Here is a 21,403-nt window from a genome sequence, read left to right on the forward strand (position 1 = left end):
TCTGACGCACGCACGACGCACTGATTGATCATATTTGACTCGCGGCGGTTGGATCCTTCCCTGTTTTGCACTCGCTCACTAGCTAAAACTAACTTTCTAAACGAGCGATTTCCCCCGAATTTCGACCACAAACGACCGAAACACCGCGAACAAACTCGACTTTGGCGTGTTTTCTCGCTGCGCACGGACGTAAACAAAGTATGCACGTTGTTTCTTTGCACAAATACTACACAGAACGTATTACACTTACCCAAACAAAGACGATCACAACCAACACAACACAACGCGCAGCAGCAGCACACATGGAGCAGAGGGGACTGTAGCGCGACCCCGGAACACAGCGCCCCCTTGTGGAGCCGGAAGACACGAGTCGTTATTTCCTAAAAAAAACAACTTAAAAAAACATATTATGCTTTTTTATGGTGAATATTTAGTACAAATCATCATCGTGTAGATTTAGAAAAATAAAAAAAAATTACAATAGATAATTAAACGTCTAAAACCGTTTAAATTCCAACGTATAAGCCCCGCCCCTTCGTCGTGTATCGTGACAAGCAACAGATTTGTATTTACATTTTTGTTGATTTTAATGACTACAATATAATTCAGAACTTTACATGCATAACCCGGAGTCTGAATTGTTTTAATGATAATAATAAGCGAATAGCGAGCAGGGGGAGGAGATGGGGGGTATGTGAAAACGCTACACGCTAAACATGCACAAATCAATCAAAATCAATCAAAATACCATTCTGATTAAGTTAGGAATGAAGGAATTCTGTACAAACATGGTCAAAAGATCATAAAAGTTGATTTGACATAATATCTTCTCTTTATGCAGGATATTATGAGAAAGTTATTAAAACAGTTGTAACTCCAGCACTATAGAGACAGTATGGCGCAATTAAACTAAATTAAACAATGAAGTACAAGTACAATGTCTATATATATTTGTGTCTATTTATCTTGGCCTAATTCTTTCCCATAAGGAGTGTGGGGAACTTTTATATTATCTAAACAAAGATTTTATTTGTTGTAAATGTTGCATAGTTTTGAAGGATGTGGACATAAATATAATTAAAGCAATAAAATATAATAGTATAATTTGTCTGGAGTACGACCTAAAGGACTGAAGATGGAAACATGTTGGTGATACTCATGAACACGTGTCCAATAAATAAGAATTAAAAACCACTGCTATAGGATGTCAAATGTACCAGGTTTACACGACACAATAAACCACACAACTGACCTGTGTTTATTTTATTTTATTAAAAACAACAAACACAAACTTTTTTTTTTTTTTTTACCTCATAAAAGAATAGTATTTGTAATGAATCTGATATATTATTTTGAGTCGACACCAGTGATGAAAAAGTGAAAGCTTCTCCTCGTCTCATAGCAACTTTCAAATAACTACATTGTCCTATTTATTTACACAATGGCACATAATCTCTCATCGGCATCGGAAATACAAATATAACGTGAAAACTTATTAATGGCAGATTATAGCAAACATTCATTTGTCATAAGAGACATTTGCTGCTTAATTTATAATGATTTATCACCATTAGCCTGGGCGTTCTGTAGGGAAATATACAAATACACTTTATTTTCATCTAATCATTCAACAGGTTTCAGGCCGTCAGTACTATAAAACCGGCTGAACACGTTTACATTTGAATGCTAATGGTTCTGCGTTAAAAGATCAGATTTTTCTAAATATTTTCTAGGTAATACTTTCACAACAAATAAAAAAAAAACACATGCTTTTTCCATAGATTGTGACATGAATACAAACCGTTAAAAGATAAAATACATAAAATAATCCAATTTCATTAACACACAGTTATTTTTGCAAGAAGCGGATGTTAAAAAGTAAAAAAAAAAAGAAAAATACTAAATCCGACAGTTTCTTTGTGCAAATTATTCAAGTCTTGCTGCTAAATTAAAAAAAATGTTTAGTGCGAGATTAGTACCACTTTATAATCGCCTGCACGTGAGGTCAAACTGTTTTTCAGTATAATTTGCTGTTAACGGTCAGAAAATGCACTCGTTTTGACCTGATTTGTGGTTAACAGCTCTAAAATTCAGCGTGAAACAAAAACTGCCACAAATTTCAATGTCTTAAAAGCTCAAAATGATGAACTAAGGTGAAATCCTTGGTTCACTACAGCAACAAAAAGCACAAGTTCAAGCGAGAACATTGATATGAAGACCCTGTCCTTAACAAAAGATAATCAGATTAAACAATTTGTGCTTAACATAGATTAACAGATTCCAGCCGTTTATCTGAAACGTTAACATATAATTCTACAGCGTGAATGCCTCTTCTAGACAGTGCGTTTCTTCTACAGTGCGAAACAGAACTCATTGTGCGTTTCCCGTGTAATGCAGAGTTCATGTCGACAGCAGCACTATTATAAACTACAATAACTAATACTATAAATGGCCGTTCATGTAATATACTGTCCAAATGAAAATATTAGATTATTTTTCCAAAACGGACAAAACGTTGATCATTTCTGCATTTTTTGGGCGACAATTCTACTGATCATTAAAGGGCCCATTACAGAGTTTTATGATTTTCTACTTTTGACTTTATTTGGTGTATTAGTACCTGTTGTAAGTATAAATTACTGTTTTACACCAATCGAGTAGGAATTTGTTGGAAAAAAAGTTGAAAAATTTGTAGAACATGACAGGAAATGACATCACACCAGGGACATTTCTCATTCCAGTCAAAGTTTATGCAGAATTTACACAAAGAAACAACTTTTTTGACTCTTCAAACATTAATTCAACAAAATAAAGTCGCTCTCATATATTTCTATTCGTCAGATTAAAAACATTGTGACATTAGATGAGTTTTGGCCCAGTGTTTGCTGGGTAATTTCCTAGTGTGATGTCATCGATTACAAACAGGAAGTCAAAATATAAACCTAAAAAAATGTGTGTATAATTTTTAGCAACATTTAAAATATACATTATCTTAACTGCATTTCAGTTCAACGAGTCGTCCGACCTGTAGGGGGCGTTGTGGAGATACTTCTAAAATTGATTCTTTACTGTGTCGATTGTGTCGTCTGAACCTCAGTGGGATTTTCCTTTTTAAACATGAATAAAACAATAATTGAAATACAGTTTTTTTTTTACCTCCTCGGCGTGCAGTGCGTCACACGACCAGCGAGTGGCCGAGGTCGTCGGCTAAAACCGCGTCGACGGTCAAACGTGATGCCTGAACTCAAGTGACAGACGTGCCTGAGATGATTTGGTAAACATCATGAACTAGTCCAAACATCACTTCCTTGACTGGCGATAACATTTCAAAATAAATGGTAAAAGGCAACGATTTAAAGGCGTGGTTCTGAAAAGTAAGTCCAGAGTGGGGGCTTGGGGTTTAAATGATCCAAAAGTGTGTTTATTTGTACAAAAATGAAGCAAAAGCCCTTCATTTATCATGGTTCTAAAACCCACAGACGAGATCAATCAAATTCTATTATGAGTTTTAATCTATTTTATTCCAGCAGAGAATCTGAAGCTCTTCTGGAGTTAATTTAGAAGTGTAGTTTCAGTTCTAAACTCCTCCAGTCGCTGCACTTTCTTCAGAAGTGACAACGAGAGATGGAACAGCTCCTGAAACCTCGTCCAGAGACTACCATTTAAAACTAGTTAAACCATTTAAACCCAGTTAAAACCATTTAAAACCAGTTAAAAACATTTAAAAACATTTGAAACCAATTGAAACAATTTAAAACCAGTTAAAACCATTTAAAACTATTTTACTATTAATTCCATGTGATTGAACTTATATTACATACCGTAGTCATGGAGATTAAAAACACATCTTTCAAAACCCATTTCCACACAGAAGCATGAGAGCGGGTTTTGATTATAAAGAATGAAGCAAGAAACAAATGAAACATTTGTTGCCATGGTGATAAAAGTCTGATTCTGGGCGGAGCATGAAGTGCCGCGTGTGGGTTTAAGGCTGGACCTGACGCTGAGGTAGTTTCTCTTTGCCTCTTTGCCTCTTTGACTCTTTCACAGAGAGAATCGACTCTCCACCTCGTCCGCGATCATTTCCCCGATGGACAGCGAGGAGGTCGCCGCGGGAGACGGGGCGTTCCGGACGTGCAGCACTCGGCTGCCCACGTCCCCGACACCTCCGTCGAAGACAAAGTCGTCCACCAGGTTCCCGGCGCGATCCAAGGCCTGCGCGCGGACCCCCGCCGGACCCCTGACACACAGAGAGGCGGAGTCTGGTCATATCCATATCCAATAAAGGCCAAAACATTTTTAAACACACGGCAACAAAACTTACATAAAAAAAACTAACCTATACAAAGAAATAGAAAGAAAATATCCACATACACAGACAAACAAATAAAAATACTGTATTTTCCGGACTATAAGTCGCACCTTTTTTCATAGCTTTGGTCGGGGTGCGACTTATACTCCAGAGCGACTTATATGTGATATTATTCGTTATTTTCACACGCTCTAGGCTCTAAGCGATGCAGAAGAAGAATCTGCACTTCCTCTTCCTCTGGAGTTTGTGGAGTTGTTTAGAAGTGACACAGAGGAAGAAGAATTCAGTGGATTTAGTGATTTGGGGTAAAACTGATGCTTTGCTAAACTTGTTAGCATGTTCTTTATGCTATAGTTATCTGAATAACTGTTAATATGTTACGTTAACATATTGTAGCTGAAGGTGTTAGCGTTAGCATACGTACACCTATTCACCATGTTCTCTCATCTGTTATTATTTTAAATTGAATTTCAAGATGAAATGTCTGTTCTTGGTCTTAAATTTCCCCAAAAATGCGACTTATGTATGTTTTTTTCTTCTCTATTATGCATTTTTTGGCAGGTGCGACTCCGGAAAATACGGTACATATCCACATACACAAACATATTCATTCTCTCTTATGCACATATAATAATAATAATAAATAAATAAATGAATAACAATAAATAAATATACAAATGTTTGAAAAAAGATAAATAATAATATTAATTTTCAAAAAGGGGGCAGGGCTGGACCAAAGTGAACTCAGAATAAGTAAATAATAAGGTTAGTAGATAGTGAGGTCGCATCTAATGGAAAGAGAGGTAAACACATCGAAACATTTCAGAGTAAAAGAACAACAGACATAGAATAAAACATATTTCAAAACATATTAATAATGATATCCTTCAAAAGCTAAACATTTAGGTCGATAAATACAAGAAATAAACACTATTACTTATTGTAGCGTTTGGAATGAAGTATTTTTCTGGAGTTTTCATGATTTTGTGCTTTACCTCCTGCATTACTCCCGATCGTGTCCACGCAGTTGTTTAAAATGACCCTCTTATACAAACTAATTAAAAGGTAAATTGCGTGTTGAAAGTTGGAGCGAGCATGTTACCGGAGCACGTCGCCGACAGACAGCTCGGGGATGTATTTCTGCAGGATCCTCACTTGCGCCGCGATGTTGATGCCTCTGTACAGTTCCCCCAAACCGTACGTGATGTTCTTCAAGACCAGCTTCTGGAGGCCCCTGTCGATACACGGGACGTCCGGTCAGAAGGGGAACGTGCATATCTGTCCGTTTGTGAGAGCGCCACTTGCCTGAAAGACAGAGCGTCCACCATGTCGCGGGCGTTGACGTCGAACAGCTTGTAGCCCTCCCGTTTGAACGCCAGCACCGCGTTGGGGCCGAGCCACACGGCGCCGTCCATCCGGGGCGTGAAGTGTACGCCCAGGAACGGGAAGCGGGGATCGGGGACCTGCCGGCGTGCGGGGGAAAAGGAAGCGTCACCGCGCGGCGTGTATCGCAGACAAAACGCATTGTTGAGCGGTGGAGGGGCCAAACGAGGGCGGGAAAATGTGGGGTTTTAAAGCGCCCCCTACAGGTCGAACGACTCATTGAACTAAAATGCAGTTCAGATGAATATATTTCGAATTAAGCTAAAAATTATGAAGACGTTATCACAGAATAGTACATTTTTGGGGTATATAATTTCACTTCCTGTTTGTAATTGATGACATCACAGTGGGAAATATCTAGTGTCAAAATCTTTTATTTGACAAGTAAAAATATATGAGAGCGACTTTATTTTGGTGAATTAATGTTAAGAGAGTCAAAAAATTTGTTTTTTTGTGTAAATTCTGCATAAACTTTGACTGATCCCTTGTGTGATGTCACTTCCTGTCATTTTCTACAGATTTTTCAACGTTTTCTCCACAAATACCTGCTCGATTGGTGTAAAACTATAATTTATATGCACAACAGGTACAAATACACCAAATAAAGTCAAAATTAGAAAAACGTAAAAACCTGTCAGAGGGACTAATTTCAAACTGCACATTTTAACGCTCAATTTGCAGGTTAATTCAGTCTGAAGTTTTAACAAAATAAAACGCGGAGACGAGGACAAAACTACACCAGGAGTCGTGCTGTCGTCACTTTTACAATTTGTCGATATTTGCTTTCATCTTTTAAAATTGGCAAAAAGTTATATTTTATCTCTCACTTTCTTAAAACCGGACTTTATTTGCACTTTCTGGCTTCATTGCTGCAGGCGTTTTAGGCATCGTAACCCTGGTAACGTCACACTCACGGGATAGATGTTCCCTTTGACCAGGTAGTGCTTCTCGGGCTTCAGGATCAGATAGTCCCCTCTGAACGGGACTATTCGAGGCTCACTGCTGCAGCCAGAGATCTGAGAGAGACGATCGGAATACAGCCCGCCACAGGTCAGGACGAAGCGGGAGCGCACCTCCTCCCCCTGCAGGACGAGAAAGGAACAACAGGCTTTGAGTTAGGGCCCCGCAGGACGAGAAAGGAACAGCAGGGTTTGAGTTAGGGCCCTGAAGGACGAGAAAGGAACAGCGAGGTTTGAGTTAGGGCCCCGCAGGACGAGAAAGGAACAACGAGGTTTGAGTTAGGGCCCCGCAGGACGAGAAAGGAACAGCGGGGTTTGAGTTAGGGCCCCGCAGGACGAGAAAGGAACAGCGGGGTTTGAGTTAGGGCCCCGCAGGACGAGAAAGGAACAGCGGGGTTTGAGTTAGGGCCCCGCAGGACGAGAAAGGAACAGCGGGGTTTGAGTTAGGGCCCCGCAGGACGAGAAAGGAACAGCGGGGTTTGAGTTAGGGCCCCGCAGGACGAGAAAGGAACAGCGGGGTTTGAGTTAGGGCCCCGCAGGACGATAAAGGAACAGCAGGGTTTGAGTTAGGGCCCCGCAGGACGAGAAAGGAACAACGAGGTTTGAGTTAGGGCCCTGCAGGACGAGAAAGGAACAACAGGGTTTGAGTTAGGGCCCCGCAGGACGAGAAAGGAACAGTGAGGTTTGAGTCAGGGCCAGGCAGGACGAGAAAGGAACAACGAGGTTTGAGTTAGGGCCCCGAAGGACGAGAAAGGAACAGCAGGGTTTGAGTTAGGGCCCCGCAAGACGAGAAAGGAACAGCGAGGTTTGAGTTAGGGCCCCGCAGGACGAGAAAGGAACAGCAGGGTTTGAGTTAGGGCCCCGCAAGACGAGAAAGGAACAACGAGGTTTGAGTTAGGGCCCCGCAGGACGAGAAAGGAACAGCAGGGTTTGAGTTAGGGCCCCGCAAGACGAGAAAGGAACAGCGAGGTTTGAGTTAGGGCCCCGCAAGACGAGAAAGGAACAGCAGGGTTTGAGTTAGGGCCCCGCAGGACGAGAAAGGAACAGCAGGGTTTGAGTTAGGGCCCCGCAGGACGAGAGAGGAACAGCGGGGTTTGAGTTAGGGCCCCGCAGGACGAGATAGGAACAGCGAGGTTTGAGTTAGGGCCCGCAGGACGAGAAAGGAACAGCAAGGTTTGAGTTAGGGCCCCGCAGGACGAGAAAAGAACAACAGGGTTTGAGTTAGGGCCCTGCAGGACGAGAAAGGAACAGCGAGGTTTGAATTAGGGCCCTGCAGGACGAGAAAGGAACAACGAGGTTTGAGTTAGGGCGCTGAAGGACGAGAAAGGAACAGCGAGGTTTGAGTTAGGGCCCTTCAGGACGAGAAAGGAACAACGAGGTTTGAGTTAGGGCCCCGCAGAACGAGAAAGGAACAGCGGGGTTTGAGTTAGGGCCCCGCAGGACGAGAAAGGAACAGCGGGGTTTGAGTTAGGGCCCCGCAGGACGAGAAAGGAACAGCGAGGTTTGAGTTAGGGCCCCGCAGGACGAGAAAGGAACAGCGGGGTTTGAGTTAGGGCCCCGCAGGACGAGAAAGGAACAGCGGGGTTTGAGTTAGGGCCCCGCAGGACGAGAAAGGAACAGCGGGGTTTGAGTTAGGGCCCCGCAGGACGAGAAAGGAACAGCGGGGTTTGAGTTAGGGCCCCGCAGGACGAGAAAGGAACAGCGGGGTTTGAGTTAGGGCCCCGCAGGACGAGAAAGGAACAGCGGGGTTTGAGTTAGGGCCCCGCAGGACGAGAAAGGAACAGCAGGGTTTGAGTTAGGGCCCCGCAGGACGAGAAAGGAACAACGAGGTTTGAGTTAGGGCCCCGCAGGACGAGAAAGGAACAACGAGGTTTGAGTTAGGGCCCTGCAGGACGAGAAAGGAACAACAGGGTTTGAGTTAGGGCCCCGCAGGACGAGAAAGGAACAGTGAGGTTTGAGTCAGGGCCAGGCAGGACGAGAAAGGAACAACGAGGTTTGAGTTAGGGCCCCGCAGGACGAGAAAGGAACAGCAGGGTTTGAGTTAGGGCCCCGCAAGACGAGAAAGGAACAGCGAGGTTTGAGTTAGGGCCCCGCAGGACGAGAAAGGAACAGCAGGGTTTGAGTTAGGGCCCCGCAAGACGAGAAAGGAACAACGAGGTTTGAGTTAGGGCCCCGCAGGACGAGAAAGGAACAGCAGGGTTTGAGTTAGGGCCCCGCAAGACGAGAAAGGAACAGCGAGGTTTGAGTTAGGGCCCCGCAGGACGAGAAAGGAACAACAGGGTTTGAGTTAGGGCCCTGCAGGACGAGAAAGGAACAGCGAGGTTTGAATTAGGGCCCTGCAGGACGAGAAAGGAACAACGAGGTTTGAGTTAGGGCGCTGAAGGACGAGAAAGGAACAGCGAGGTTTGAGTTAGGGCCCTTCAGGACGAGAAAGGAACAACGAGGTTTGAGTTAGGGCCCCGCAGAACGAGAAAGGAACAGCGGGGTTTGAGTTAGGGCCCCGCAGGACGAGAAAGGAACAGCGGGGTTTGAGTTAGGGCCCCGCAGGACGAGAAAGGAACAGCGAGGTTTGAGTTAGGGCCCCGCAGGACGAGAAAGGAACAGCGGGGTTTGAGTTAGGGCCCCGCAGGACGAGAAAGGAACAGCGGGGTTTGAGTTAGGGCCCCGCAGGACGAGAAAGGAACAGCGGGGTTTGAGTTAGGGCCCCGCAGGACGAGAAAGGAACAGCGGGGTTTGAGTTAGGGCCCCGCAGGACGAGAAAGGAACAGCGGGGTTTGAGTTAGGGCCCCGCAGGACGAGAAAGGAACAGCGGGGTTTGAGTTAGGGCCCCGCAGGACGAGAAAGGAACAACGAGGTTTGAGTTAGGGCCCCGCAGGACGAGAAAGGAACAACGAGGTTTGAGTTAGGGCCCTGCAGGACGAGAAAGGAACAACAGGGTTTGAGTTAGGGCCCCGCAGGACGAGAAAGGAACAGTGAGGTTTGAGTCAGGGCCAGGCAGGACGAGAAAGGAACAACGAGGTTTGAGTTAGGGCCCCGCAGGACGAGAAAGGAACAGCAGGGTTTGAGTTAGGGCCCCGCAAGACGAGAAAGGAACAGCGAGGTTTGAGTTAGGGCCCCGCAGGACGAGAAAGGAACAGCAGGGTTTGAGTTAGGGCCCCGCAAGACGAGAAAGGAACAACGAGGTTTGAGTTAGGGCCCCGCAGGACGAGAAAGGAACAGCAGGGTTTGAGTTAGGGCCCCGCAAGACGAGAAAGGAACAGCGAGGTTTGAGTTAGGGCCCCGCAGGACGAGAAAGGAACAACTGGGTTTGAGTTAGGGCCCTGCAGGACGAGAAAGGAACAACAGGGTTTGAGTTTAGGGCCCTGCAGGACGAGAAAGGAACAACAGGGTTTGAGTTAGGGCCCTGCAGGACGAGAAAGGAACAACAGGGTTTGAGTTAGGGCCCCGCAGGACGAGAAAGGAACAACTGGGTTTGAGTTAGGGCCCTGCAGGACGAGAAAGGAACAACAGGGTTTGAGTTAGGGCCCTGCAGGACGAGAAAGGAACAACAGGGTTTGAGTTAGGGCCCTGCAGGACGAGAAAGGAACAACTGGGTTTGAGTTATGGCCCGCAGGACGAGAAAGGAACAACAGGGTTTGAGTTAGGGCCCCGCAGGACGAGAAAGGAACAACTGGGTTTGAGTTAGGGCCCTGCAGGACGAGAAAGGAACAGTGGGGTTTGAGTTAGGGCCCTGCAGGACGAGAAAGGAACAGTGGTGTTTGAGTTAGGGCCCTGCAGGACGAGAAAGGAACAGTGGGGTTTGAGTTAGGGCCCAGCAGGACGAGAAAGGAACAGTGGGGTTTGAGTTAGGGCCCTGCAGGACGAGAAAGGAACAGTGGGGTTTGAGTTAGGGCCCTGCAGGACGAGAAAGGAACAGTGGGGTTTGAGTTAGGGCCCTGCAGGACGAGAAAGGAACAACAGGGTTTGAGTTAGGGCCCTGCAGGACGAGAAAGGAACAACAGGGTTTGAGTTAGGTCCCTGCAGGACGAGAAAGGAACAACAGGGTTTGAGTTAGGGCCCTGCAGGACGAGAAAGGAACAACAGGGTTTGAGTTAGGGCCCTGCAGGACGAGAAAGGAACAACAGGGTTCCTTACCTTCGTGTCCCTAATTACAATCGGATACGTCATTCCTACGAGAAGAAGAAGAAAAAACACATGCAAATTGAAGCCTTTTTCACTTCCAGAATGGGGTCGGGGGGTTTGGGGGTCTCGCCTTCTGCGCTCCCCTCCGGACTCTCCGTAGCCGCGGCGATGTCGTTCACTTCGAACTCGGTGACCACGCGGCCACCGGCCTCCTGGAAGTCCTGGCCGTAACTGAGCGCCATCATCCTCCAGTCCACGATGCCGGTGTACGGGGAGTCGATGGCCATGATGCCCTGGAGGAAACACAGTGTTCAGAGACGATCGTGACGCGTCATCTCTTTTACTGACAGATGGGGGCAGTAGAGAGTAGGACACGCGCTTGGTATCTGAGTCATTTTCATTCTTTTCATAAAACTAATCGATTACTGAAATAGTCGTCAGCTAATTTACCATAGTAACTGAGTAATAGTTTTCTGTCAAATTTGGTAAAAATCTCATTCACTGGCTTTTTATGATCTAAACAACTAATCAATTAATCAAAAGAGATCATTGACGGATTAATTGATTGTCAAAATAGCCGCAATTTCTGACATCTTTTAACGTGTAATTGAGTGATATGTTTACTTGATTGCGTAACTTTACTTTTAATTGAGTAAAAGTTTTATTGTGTTCTTTTTTTCATATACATTAAATATTTGAATTTTTTAAAATACAATTTCAGCATTTGTACAATACTTTTTGGTTTTGTCAGATTACATCTCATAAATAAAAAATCCGGACATTCTTATTTTAGAGTTTCACAGAATCAATAAGGAGCTACAGAAAAAGGCTTTAAGGAACTTTTCAACAAAAATGTAATTATTATTTTATTACATATTGTGTGTGTTTTTGTCGATTTTTAAATTTAGTTATATTGATATTTTACCTAGATATTATGTTACTGTTTGTTGTATGTGTTTTTTATGTTTTGCATTCAACAGGGAATACAGATTTCTCTTTGAAGTTTTTCCCCTGCATAGATAAAATAAAATAAATACAATTAAAATTAAATAAATACATAATTTAAAAACAATTTGCTTCTTTATAAGAGAAAAGTCAATCTGAGACAGTATTGTTGTACTGACGAGATGGTACTTTTGTAAGAATTGTATTAAAGAATAATCCAGAACTGTTTAACCCAGGTGTGTCCAAACTATGGCCCGCGTGCCAAACTTGGCTTCCTCTGCTCTGAATTAACCCAACTAAAAGTAGTACTTTTTACTATAAAATTGGAAACTTTCTGATATCAAAACCTAAATAACAAACATTTGTATTGTTATAAAGACCTAAAACAAATGTTCCAAGCGTAATTAAAGGTGCAGAGCCTCATCAAAACTATGTCAAACGCAAAATGTTGAACGATCTATTTTCATGTCGTCTGTGGATTTAATTAGCGAGTATAATCCATTATCTATCCACATAATCGGCACATTATAATACACATTTTGACTGCAGTAGTTTCTTGTTTCTTACCCTGCAGAAGGGCTCGCGCTCCCTGATGCCCTTCGCGTCCACCATGCTCATGTCCCGCACGTTGTTCTGTTTGCCGCGCTCGTACAACGCTTTTAACCTGGGAATCTCCTCCTGCTCCACCGCCACGATCAGCTGCGAGGAACAACCAAACACACAGGAGGACAAAAGAACATGAGTAAAACATGGAAACTGCACACGGAATCTCAAACACAACCTACACATCATTTACCGTATGTTTATGTTATTTTAAACATTCATTTACAGATTACACAGGGTTTTCTTCTAATTCATGCAAAGAAAACCAGAAAGTATCTCCAGGTAATTGTATATTTACCCATATTTGAGTCTTTTCATGTATTTAGTATTAAATTATAACATACAGAGGTCATTTTTGTACATTTTGTTCAATATAAACCACAATATTTATCTAAAACTACCTAAAACTAGAAGCAGATTGCGTAGGCACCTCTTCGTAGCGCCATTATTCAATCAAAAATACAAATCTAAGTAAACTAGTGCTGAAGGAACACCATTGTCACATGATTTAAAGCTCTTAAAAGTTATTTGTCCCTTTCTAATGGCAGATTTCCCCTCAAGTGTGGGTGTGGCTTATGTCAGAAATACATCAGGAGTGCGCTGGGTTCCTCAAATCTATCAAAATCGACTCACTGTAAAATATTCATCCAATATTAATCCAAACTGTGGTGAACTGTGAAGTCAAACTGCCGCACGCCGCCTCCTACTGGTGATAAAAGACACTGCTGCAGCTCTAGCTTTTGTTTCTTCACATTAAACGATCTACATTTAATTTTGTTTTTAAAAAAGCAAATAAAAATGCTTCCAAAATACATTTACTCAGCATAATTACGAGGGCTTTTCACCAAAAAAAGGTTGCAATATGAGAGAGAATAGAGAATATTTACGAATAAAGTGTATTATTGATCTTTTTTTACATTTTTATTGCAAGTCTTTGTTATAAAATGTATTTTCTTATGTGTTTGAGTCCAGATAAAGATTATGATTATCAAGATATGGCCTCAATTATTCGTAATACTCAACAAGTAACGATTAGTTGATGGTTGCAGTCCTAATAAACAATCAATCAACCCAATCTGTGCCATTTAACACAAGAAAATAGCCTGAACTCTGCTCTTAATCACACGTTTTGACTGACAGACGCAGTTTCAAAAGGCCAATGATCATCACTGACCATTACAAATGACCCAATGAATTAAAATGTGAATAATTGCACAGCTCTTTTCCTTATTTAGACTGACTGTACGTGCTTTATTCCTATTTTAGACCTGCTATAGCCCCAATTTAAACCATTATAGACCAATCTACTCGATGCAGATCTGCTTCATGTAACGCCGGTCGGTGCCTTCGCCGTCGTCCCGGAGCAGAGCGGAGGAGGACTTTTCATACCTTGCCGCACTTCTTGTACGGGAGCCCCTTCTTGTCGCAGTACTCGTAGGCCAGCGTCGCTCCCCGGACGCAGAGGCGGGCCTTCAGCGAGCCGGGCGTGTAGTAGATGCCGCTGTGGATCACGCCGCTGTTGTGTCCGCTCTGATGGACGGCTGAGACAGATAGAGAACAGTGAATCTCACATAGAGTTGTACGTGTCCCCCCGTCTAAAAGTACTAACGGACTCAATGAGATCATCGAGGAGGCGGGACATGCAGTAAAAGTTTACATTACATTACAGTTTACATTATTTAAAGTACAAATGACAGGTTTGTCTAAGTACGACATAGAACCTGTGGTATATATTGATCGTGGTTTTGCGTCAGTAAAGTTCCAAAAATGTCCGTGAAATTATCTCTTTTACATGCAAAGAATTCTTGAAATAAGCTTACTGTATTGTCCGCACTATAAGGCGCACGGTCAATGATTGGTCTATTTTCGATAATTTTTCATAAATAAGGCCTGATTTAGCTCACTTGTTTACTCCCGTGTTCGTGTGTACAGTATTTTCTTGGCTGACCATTTCTATACCGTATTTTCCGCACTATAAGGCGCATTAATCGTAACAAAACGTGTACCTCACAAAATCGCTTCGAGGTCAGTAAACACAACCAGAATTCATCCATATATAAGTCGCACTGGATTATAAGGCGCGCTGTAGTTTTTTGAGAAAATTAAAGGCTTTTAAGTGCGCCTTGTAGAAAAATACGGTAATAATCTGATTTATTTAGTGGAAATGTCAGATTGTTTGGCTCGTGAATGCATTTGTGACCATGCACGCACGCGTGCGTGCGTGTGTGTGCGTGCGTGTGTCTGTGTGTTTCCGCTCACAGAGTTCCTTCTCCTTCTCCACCAGGATGAAGCTGAGGTTCGGGTGTCTCAGGATCAGCTCTCGGGCCGTGGCCAAACCCACGATTCCTCCGCCCACGACGGCCACGTCATAAGTGCTGCCAAACGCACACAAGAAAAGATCAGATGTGGTTGGTTTTCGTCCGGCGATGCTTTTTAAACATTCATATTTAACACTATGAGTCCAAAACAATCATGTAAATGGTTATACACATTCAAAATCAAAATCAGTTTGTATCGTTTTCTCGCGTCCGTTTTTATCATTTAAATCATCTCAAATGGTCAAAACAAATCAGATTTACACGAAAAAGCAACAAAATTCTGCTTCTTTTTTGGCAGCAGCACAAAACTACACAGACAATAGAACTAGGGATGTAACGATAACTGAAATATTGTGATATCGTATTGTCAAAAGTCCCACGGAAATATATCACAACACACTGAATTATACCCTTCGTAAAGTCACCGTTTTGTTGCGGCGGCGGCAAAAAACCTGCGAGAGCTACATTTAACTGCAGACGACGTGAAGAATAAATTGTTATAAGCACGTTTATGTCCTAACTCGTGTGAATATGACAGTAATCATTCAGAACAAAGGCTCGACAAGGGAATCTAAAAAGGAAAAAGCTGCATATTTACAATTCTGTTCGCAATGAATATTGTATCGTGAGATAAATTTTGCGAAAAGGAGATTGTTACTTCCCTGTAAAATAATAAATAAACGGTTATTCTCCTTTTACCGTCTTGTGCAATCTCACGTGGTGTGTCTTTTTGACACGTTTTTTGTTCCAGTATTTGCAGACATTTACAGACAGTTGTCAAACCAAATAAAAAACAGCTGCGAGTTTAAAGACAAATTCTGACATTTCCCTGTTCAAACACTGTGAATGACTTTAGTCCTTGTAATGACGAGCTCTGGACAATTAGGGCTGAAAGTGTTGAAATATCAAGGTCTATATTAAGATCGTACAAAGGATTACTCTCTGTGCATTATTCCTTTATTACAGTGTATTTATATTTTGCCAAGCGCGTTAATAGGCAACGTGGGTGAAGTGTCTTGCCTAAGGACACAAGGCCCCGCGGAGGCACACGGTGTTCCTGCGCCCTCACCTGACTCCGCCCTGCTAAGCCTCTGGGAGCAGACGGGATCAGGCGTCGGCGAGCAGGGTCATGTCGGCTTTTGTCCATGTGCTGTTGCATCAGTGACTTCCGAGCGTCATCGTGATCATTTATGAGGCATTTGGAGCGTTGCTTTTAACATCACACAACAACGTTTAAGATTTTATAGAGTTAAAACTGTAATTGAAATTACATCTCAGTTATCAAACTATAGAAGCTGCACTTGTTTAGCTAATATAGTGCCTAACGCGAGAGAGCTGAATGTTCTTTCTCCTTGAGATTTAATTCTGTGAAAACTACAATATTCAGTTCATGATCTCATTTTTGTAAAATTTTACATAGATATAGTATGTCGTGAGGGTACTATATTTGTTATTTATCACTTGGAGCATGTTGTTAAAAATTGTGTTGTAATTATTATTTTTTACTGTGATTTACTGTGTACTGTATTTTCTGGACTGTAAGTCGCACCTTTTTTCATAGTTTTGGCAGGGTCAGACTTATACTCCGACTGCGACTTATATGTGATATTATTCGTTATTTTCACACTGGCAACCACAAGAGGGCACTCTAGGCTCTAAGCGGCGCAGAAGAAGAATCTGCACTTCCTCTTCCTCTGGAGTTTGTGGAGTTGTTTAGAAGTGACACAGAGGAAGAAGAATTCAATGGATTTAGTGATTTGGGGTAAAACTGATGCTTTGCTAAACTTGTTAGCATGTTCTTTATGCTATAGTTATCTGAATAACTGTTCATATGTTACGTTAACATACCAGACACTTACCACAGTTCTGTCTGTGCCTCATGTAGCTGAAGGTGTTAGCGTTAGCATACGTACACCTATTCACCATGTTCTCTAATCTGTTATTATTTTAAACTGCATTTCAAGATGAAATGTCTGTTCTTGGTCTTGGATTTTATCAAATACATTTTCCCAAAAATGCGACTTATACTCCAGTGCGACTTATATACATTTCTTCTTCTCTATTATGCATTTTTGGCTGGTGCGACTTATACTCTGGAAAATACAGTAGTTTCCTTGTGGACGTCATGCCAGGATCTTCACTTTTGAAAACTCTATTTCTGCTGCTGGGACGGATAAAAGTAATTGATTGATTGTGATTAATCGCATCTTTTGTCCGAACATTTTTATAGTCTACAAACTGTTAATACTGCAAATGCTCGCTCGCAGTAGGTCTCCATTTAGGTCAGGAGTCCATGGTTCACCGAGCTGGGACAGACAGAAGACTTTGGACCTGAACTATGACACAGTTAGCACAGTATTTACAAAGAGGGTCATGCGCCCGGAGGGGTCAAAGACGGTGACACGGGCTAAAACTGTAACGCGGTTCAAAAGAGCGCTCCAAAACCCTACTTTTCATTGACGTAGGTTTGAGTTGAGTCTTTAATGATTGTCAGACTCTTAGATAAGCGACGGGCCAGAGTTCAGCCATTTTGGAGCGGAATTGCTAAAGTTAAAATCCACTCATTGTTTTACAGAGGTTCAAGAGTTAAATAATCACTTAAGGGATGGCAATATATTGGTTCCAGTATCGTATCAGCCAATATCAAAAAGACTAAGAAGTAAAAATTGGAGCAATTAGGTTAAATACTACACGATCATACAACTAATTATGTTATATCCCCGATCAATCAACTTAATCTATCTGCAAATGAGTCAGTTAGCTACAACAACAGCAAGACAAATATCGAATATCGTATGAAGAAAAAAATATTAATAAATAAATCCGGTTATAGCCCAGATCAATCAACTTAAAATACATGTGCACACTTTGCCGCTTTTAAAATATATATAAAATATATTCTATCTAGCTACAACAACAGCAAGACAAATATCGGTATGAAAAAAAAATCATCATAAATCAATCAAATCCATATCGGCCCATACCTACTTAAAGTCCAGATATGATATTATTTTGATGATACGGTGAAAAAACAAATCACTTCGTCCTCACAGAAATGACATTGAACGTGACGTCAGTTTTTGTTTCATGGTCGGCGCGGTAACTACAGAGATATGAACCACAAACATCTGCGACAATGACAGTGAAAAAGCCAGTTCTACTACAGCATAACATACGCGCTATTTAAATGAGTACTACACGTTTGCGGTGACGGGTGTGTCCCACAAGACGCCAAAGGAATGCTTGACACGCCCCGTCCATCGATTAATTGACAAAAAAGGCAAGTGGCGTAAAACGAGACAGACAAGCAGCAGGAAACGGGCGATTTTGACGATGAAACTCATGATAACCTTCAAATCTTAAGCTAGCCAACTGCACACCTTCTCCTGTTAGCTGTAAATCCTCATCTAAATAAAATAATTACTCGACTAAACGACTAAAAGCTGACATCCCCACTGGAATCTTCTGCAGTAGGGCTTTAAACTCATCCACCGTACATTTATTCAATCACTACCATTTCATTACTCAAAAAGATACTGTGAAAAACCAACGTTCTTACTGTGAGTCGGCTCGCTTCTCCGCAGATCTCACCTGCGACCGGGCCAAAACGGCGTCACCCGCTCGTTACTGTGGGGATGAGTCAATTACGGCAAAAGCGGAGACCGCTGCCATCTTTGTTTGAGTTAACGAAACGAGTTAGTTGTGTTAACGAGAGCGAATGGCGTGCGGTGAAAAAGTACAGTTTGTTCCTTGGTTTGATTGCGCCCCGAAGACGAACAACAGATTTTCCACAAACAAAAACGACTATAACTTTTTAAGACCTTTTTGGATCCGTCTAAAACCGCGAACGAAGCAAGAACGAAGCACGAAACTCAACAAATCCGACACACAATGAGACAATAGTATTCGTGAGGAGTTTGATACATTAGTCGCAGTGTTTCCCAAATAAAGACTCTGCTGAGTTCAAGGGCCGTAGACCTTTAGACGTTTAGTCCACGAATTAGATTGTTGGCGTCTCGGTCGACCAAAGTACATAGTTGACTTAATAATTAGTTTTGTTTTTTTTAAAAGGCTTTTCATTCACAACCTGGTATTAATTATCTTCAGATGTTGTTGTGAATTGTGTGATTAAACTGCATTTTTACTGATAAATACACGGTTTGCATGTAGTTCTGTTTGACTATTTGAAATTGCGTGATCTTGTGGTCTTATCTGTGCACTTTGGGTACAGACAGGCGGTCAAGTCATAGAGATACTTGATAATAATAGTAGAAAATAGTTGAGAACGCCACTTTGAGTCGACTACAGGCGTACGGCATAGAAAGTGGGAGGAACTTTTGAATTGTCACTATTAAGAAGGGGCGGGACATCAAAAAAGGTACTTGGTAATATGCAAAAGTGGAATATCGAGTATGTCTGTAATCCAAATTAGCAGATAAAAATGAAAAAAATGAAACAAACTTGCACACTGTATTCTTACAAATAAGCGTTTGGAGTGATTTTGTTTTGTGGTTTGTGGTTAATTTCACATCGGACTCAGGTTTTGTGCAGTTGTTAAGAGTTAAATGTTCCAAAACTATTTCCCAATTCGATGATTTTTCATGGACAAACTGTGGAACCACTCTTAATCTGATCATTCCAAACAGTATTATTCCGTTTTGCATTGCCAATTGTGGGAAGATGTAGATTTTTTTGTGGGGGATTCGATTAAAGACCTCATGTTTATCTGACCCCCAAATTCACATGACAATCTCGAAACAAAAGGAGGAAGGTGGAAGTGTAAAAGGCTTTTGTTGTCGTATTGTATTGACCGACAGACGTCTTTTGTGCCTCTCGCCATAGACCATAGGCCAGCAGATGGTTGGAAGGTGCTGGAGATTCTCCAGTACACCAACAAGAAGTACAAATATTCAAATTTTAATTGTTGCAGACCTGTCCAAACTTGCGCAGCGTTTCCCACTTTAAACGAGACCTGGTAAAACCCACGAGGCTCAAGATGGTGGGTCATGAAAAAGCTGTTACATAACGAAACGACATGCCATATTCTCCAAAGAGCCAGGTCTAGGGGCCCCAGAGATATAACAAGAAACACATGTCAAATGCACAGGGAGAGGAGGCGAAAACTGGAAATCTTATGGTAAAAGGCTCTGTGCGTTTGTAGAAGAAAAACAAGTTCTTCTTCTTCTTCTTCTTCTTCTTCTTCTTCTTCTGTGTTAAATGGGAACAATTAAAACTTACAATAAAGCTTTTTGATTACGCTCTAAATGAAAGAGATGAAACACGGAGAAGGACCCAAAGGAAAGAATGGAGTCAATTAAATTGCTTTGGCAATTGGTCCAAAGCTAAATGTTTTGTAATTTTACGCACAAAAAACATAACTATCTGTAAATCAATAGGAGAGTTTCTGATAACATATTGCGGCTGTGATACATTTATATTCAGAGAGACATTTCATTTGAACTACAAACACGAGAGTGACAGACTCGACGATGAACAGTTACGCACCAACTTTATCTAAACATTGACTCACTGCGCAAACTTTGAAGATAGGACACGGATTAGGTCATGGATGTGGAATCATTCATCTCGCCGCACCTGATTTGGTTTCATAAAATGGCACTTGCCTCACAATTCATGCACATTAACACATCGATTCAGGTGTTGGCAGCGGTCACAGTGCAGTACACGCTCAACGTCGAAGCAATAATCGTGTATCCTGCTTTCATTTGTACATTTAATTAGGTTTTTTCTGTAATGCATGACTTATTTGATGTTTCTGGCTTTAATCATTGTTCATAGTCACCAAAGCAAGTTCATAGCATGTGAATTTTGCTCACCGACTATTCTTTTTCATTCAATGTATAATTTTTATAACACACAGCGACAAAAACTTACATAAAACAAACTAACACATTAAAAAGGTTTCTTATAGTGTGTGTAAACGGAGAGACAACTATAAGCTTCCTGCATTATTTTAACTGGTTTCAACCCACAAACTTCACAACAATCGACCTATTCACATGCATTTGTTAATTAATTCCTAAAGTTCTTTAATGCATGCCTTATTTGATGTTTCTGGCTTTAACTATTGTTCATCGTTATATGTTGCACCGAATCACCAAAGCAAGTTCCCAGCATGAGAATTTTGCTCACTAAACTATTCTTTTTTTCTTTCCATTTATAATTTTTTTTTAACACACAGCAACAAAAACTTACATAAAACAAACTAACACATTAAAAAGGTTTCTTCTAGTGCCTGATTGTGCAAACGAGGAGACAACTGTAAGCTTCCTGCATTATTTTAACCGGCTTTAACCCACAAACTTCACAACAATCGACCTATTCACATGCGTTTGTTAATTATGCATTTGTTAATTAATTCCTCAAGTTCTTAACACTTCTGAAATACTGAGTGATTCTTAATTCAAGCAAGAAACACAACTACAAATGAACTTGTCTGTAATTAAACGTGTAGCTAAACTTTCCTACACCCGTGTCCTCTAGTCACCTTTATATATTTGTCCCTTTTTCTTGTTGTTGTGTTGTTGTCTTGTTGTCTCGTTGTTGTCGTACCTGTGCAGTCTCCGCGCGTCCTTAAGCAGCTTCTCGGAGCAAACCGCCCTCAAACCGGCGCCGTTTAGAACCCGCAACATTGTCAAAACTGTCTTCAGAGTCAGCTCAGAGACGTGTCCTCATCGTCCGCTCGCGTTCCCTCTCTCACGGAGCTCGGTGGCGGCGTTTTTCCGCGGCGTTTCTCTCAT

At 42.0% G+C, this 21,403-nt stretch overlaps 2 protein-coding genes across 2 annotated transcripts in view; both read right to left on the reverse strand.

Annotated features, from left to right (window-relative positions):
- Positions 1 to 4,042: 4,042 nt before the first annotated feature.
- l2hgdh (L-2-hydroxyglutarate dehydrogenase) lies at positions 4,043 to 21,399 on the reverse strand. The gene is made up of 10 exons (XM_072458332.1): positions 21,216 to 21,399; positions 14,584 to 14,699; positions 13,714 to 13,865; positions 12,289 to 12,420; positions 10,907 to 11,069; positions 10,789 to 10,823; positions 6,610 to 6,777; positions 5,618 to 5,775; positions 5,415 to 5,546; positions 4,043 to 4,240 (listed from the first exon to the last, which is right to left on the reverse strand). Exons 1-10 carry the CDS (start codon positions 21,293 to 21,295, stop codon positions 4,045 to 4,047), a joined length of 1,332 nt encoding a protein of 443 aa, XP_072314433.1. The 5' UTR covers positions 21,296 to 21,399; the 3' UTR covers positions 4,043 to 4,044.
- The window catches only part of map4k5 (mitogen-activated protein kinase kinase kinase kinase 5), a 101,695-nt gene continuing 95,575 nt past the window's right edge, over positions 15,284 to 21,403 (reverse strand). Inside the window, exon 35 of the mRNA XM_072458331.1 lies at positions 15,284 to 15,293. The gene's annotated coding sequence lies outside the window, so the exon portion shown is untranslated. The remainder of the gene's footprint in view (positions 15,294 to 21,403) is intronic.

Source organism: Eucyclogobius newberryi, unplaced genomic scaffold (assembly GCF_026437365.1).
Source record: "Eucyclogobius newberryi isolate DKJ021-1_F unplaced genomic scaffold, fEucNew1.0.hap1 SCAF_21, whole genome shotgun sequence".
NCBI classification, from domain to species: domain Eukaryota; kingdom Metazoa; phylum Chordata; class Actinopteri; order Gobiiformes; family Gobiidae; genus Eucyclogobius; species Eucyclogobius newberryi.

What these genes read in the sequence shown, in the direction of transcription:
- l2hgdh (XM_072458332.1), bottom strand. Translation starts at nt 21,295, where the DNA reads ATGTTGCGGGTTCTAAACGGCGCCGGTTTGAGGGCGGTTTGCTCCGAG. An exon ending in TCCGGAGGGGAGCGCAGAAG is followed by an intron (nt 10,824 to 10,906) that starts GCGAGACCCCCA and finishes TTCTTCTCGTAG; the next exon opens with GAATGACGTATCCGATTGTA. An exon ending in TCAAAGGGAACATCTATCCC is followed by an intron (nt 5,776 to 6,609) that starts GTGAGTGTGACG and finishes GCACGCCGGCAG; the next exon opens with GTCCCCGATCCCCGCTTCCC.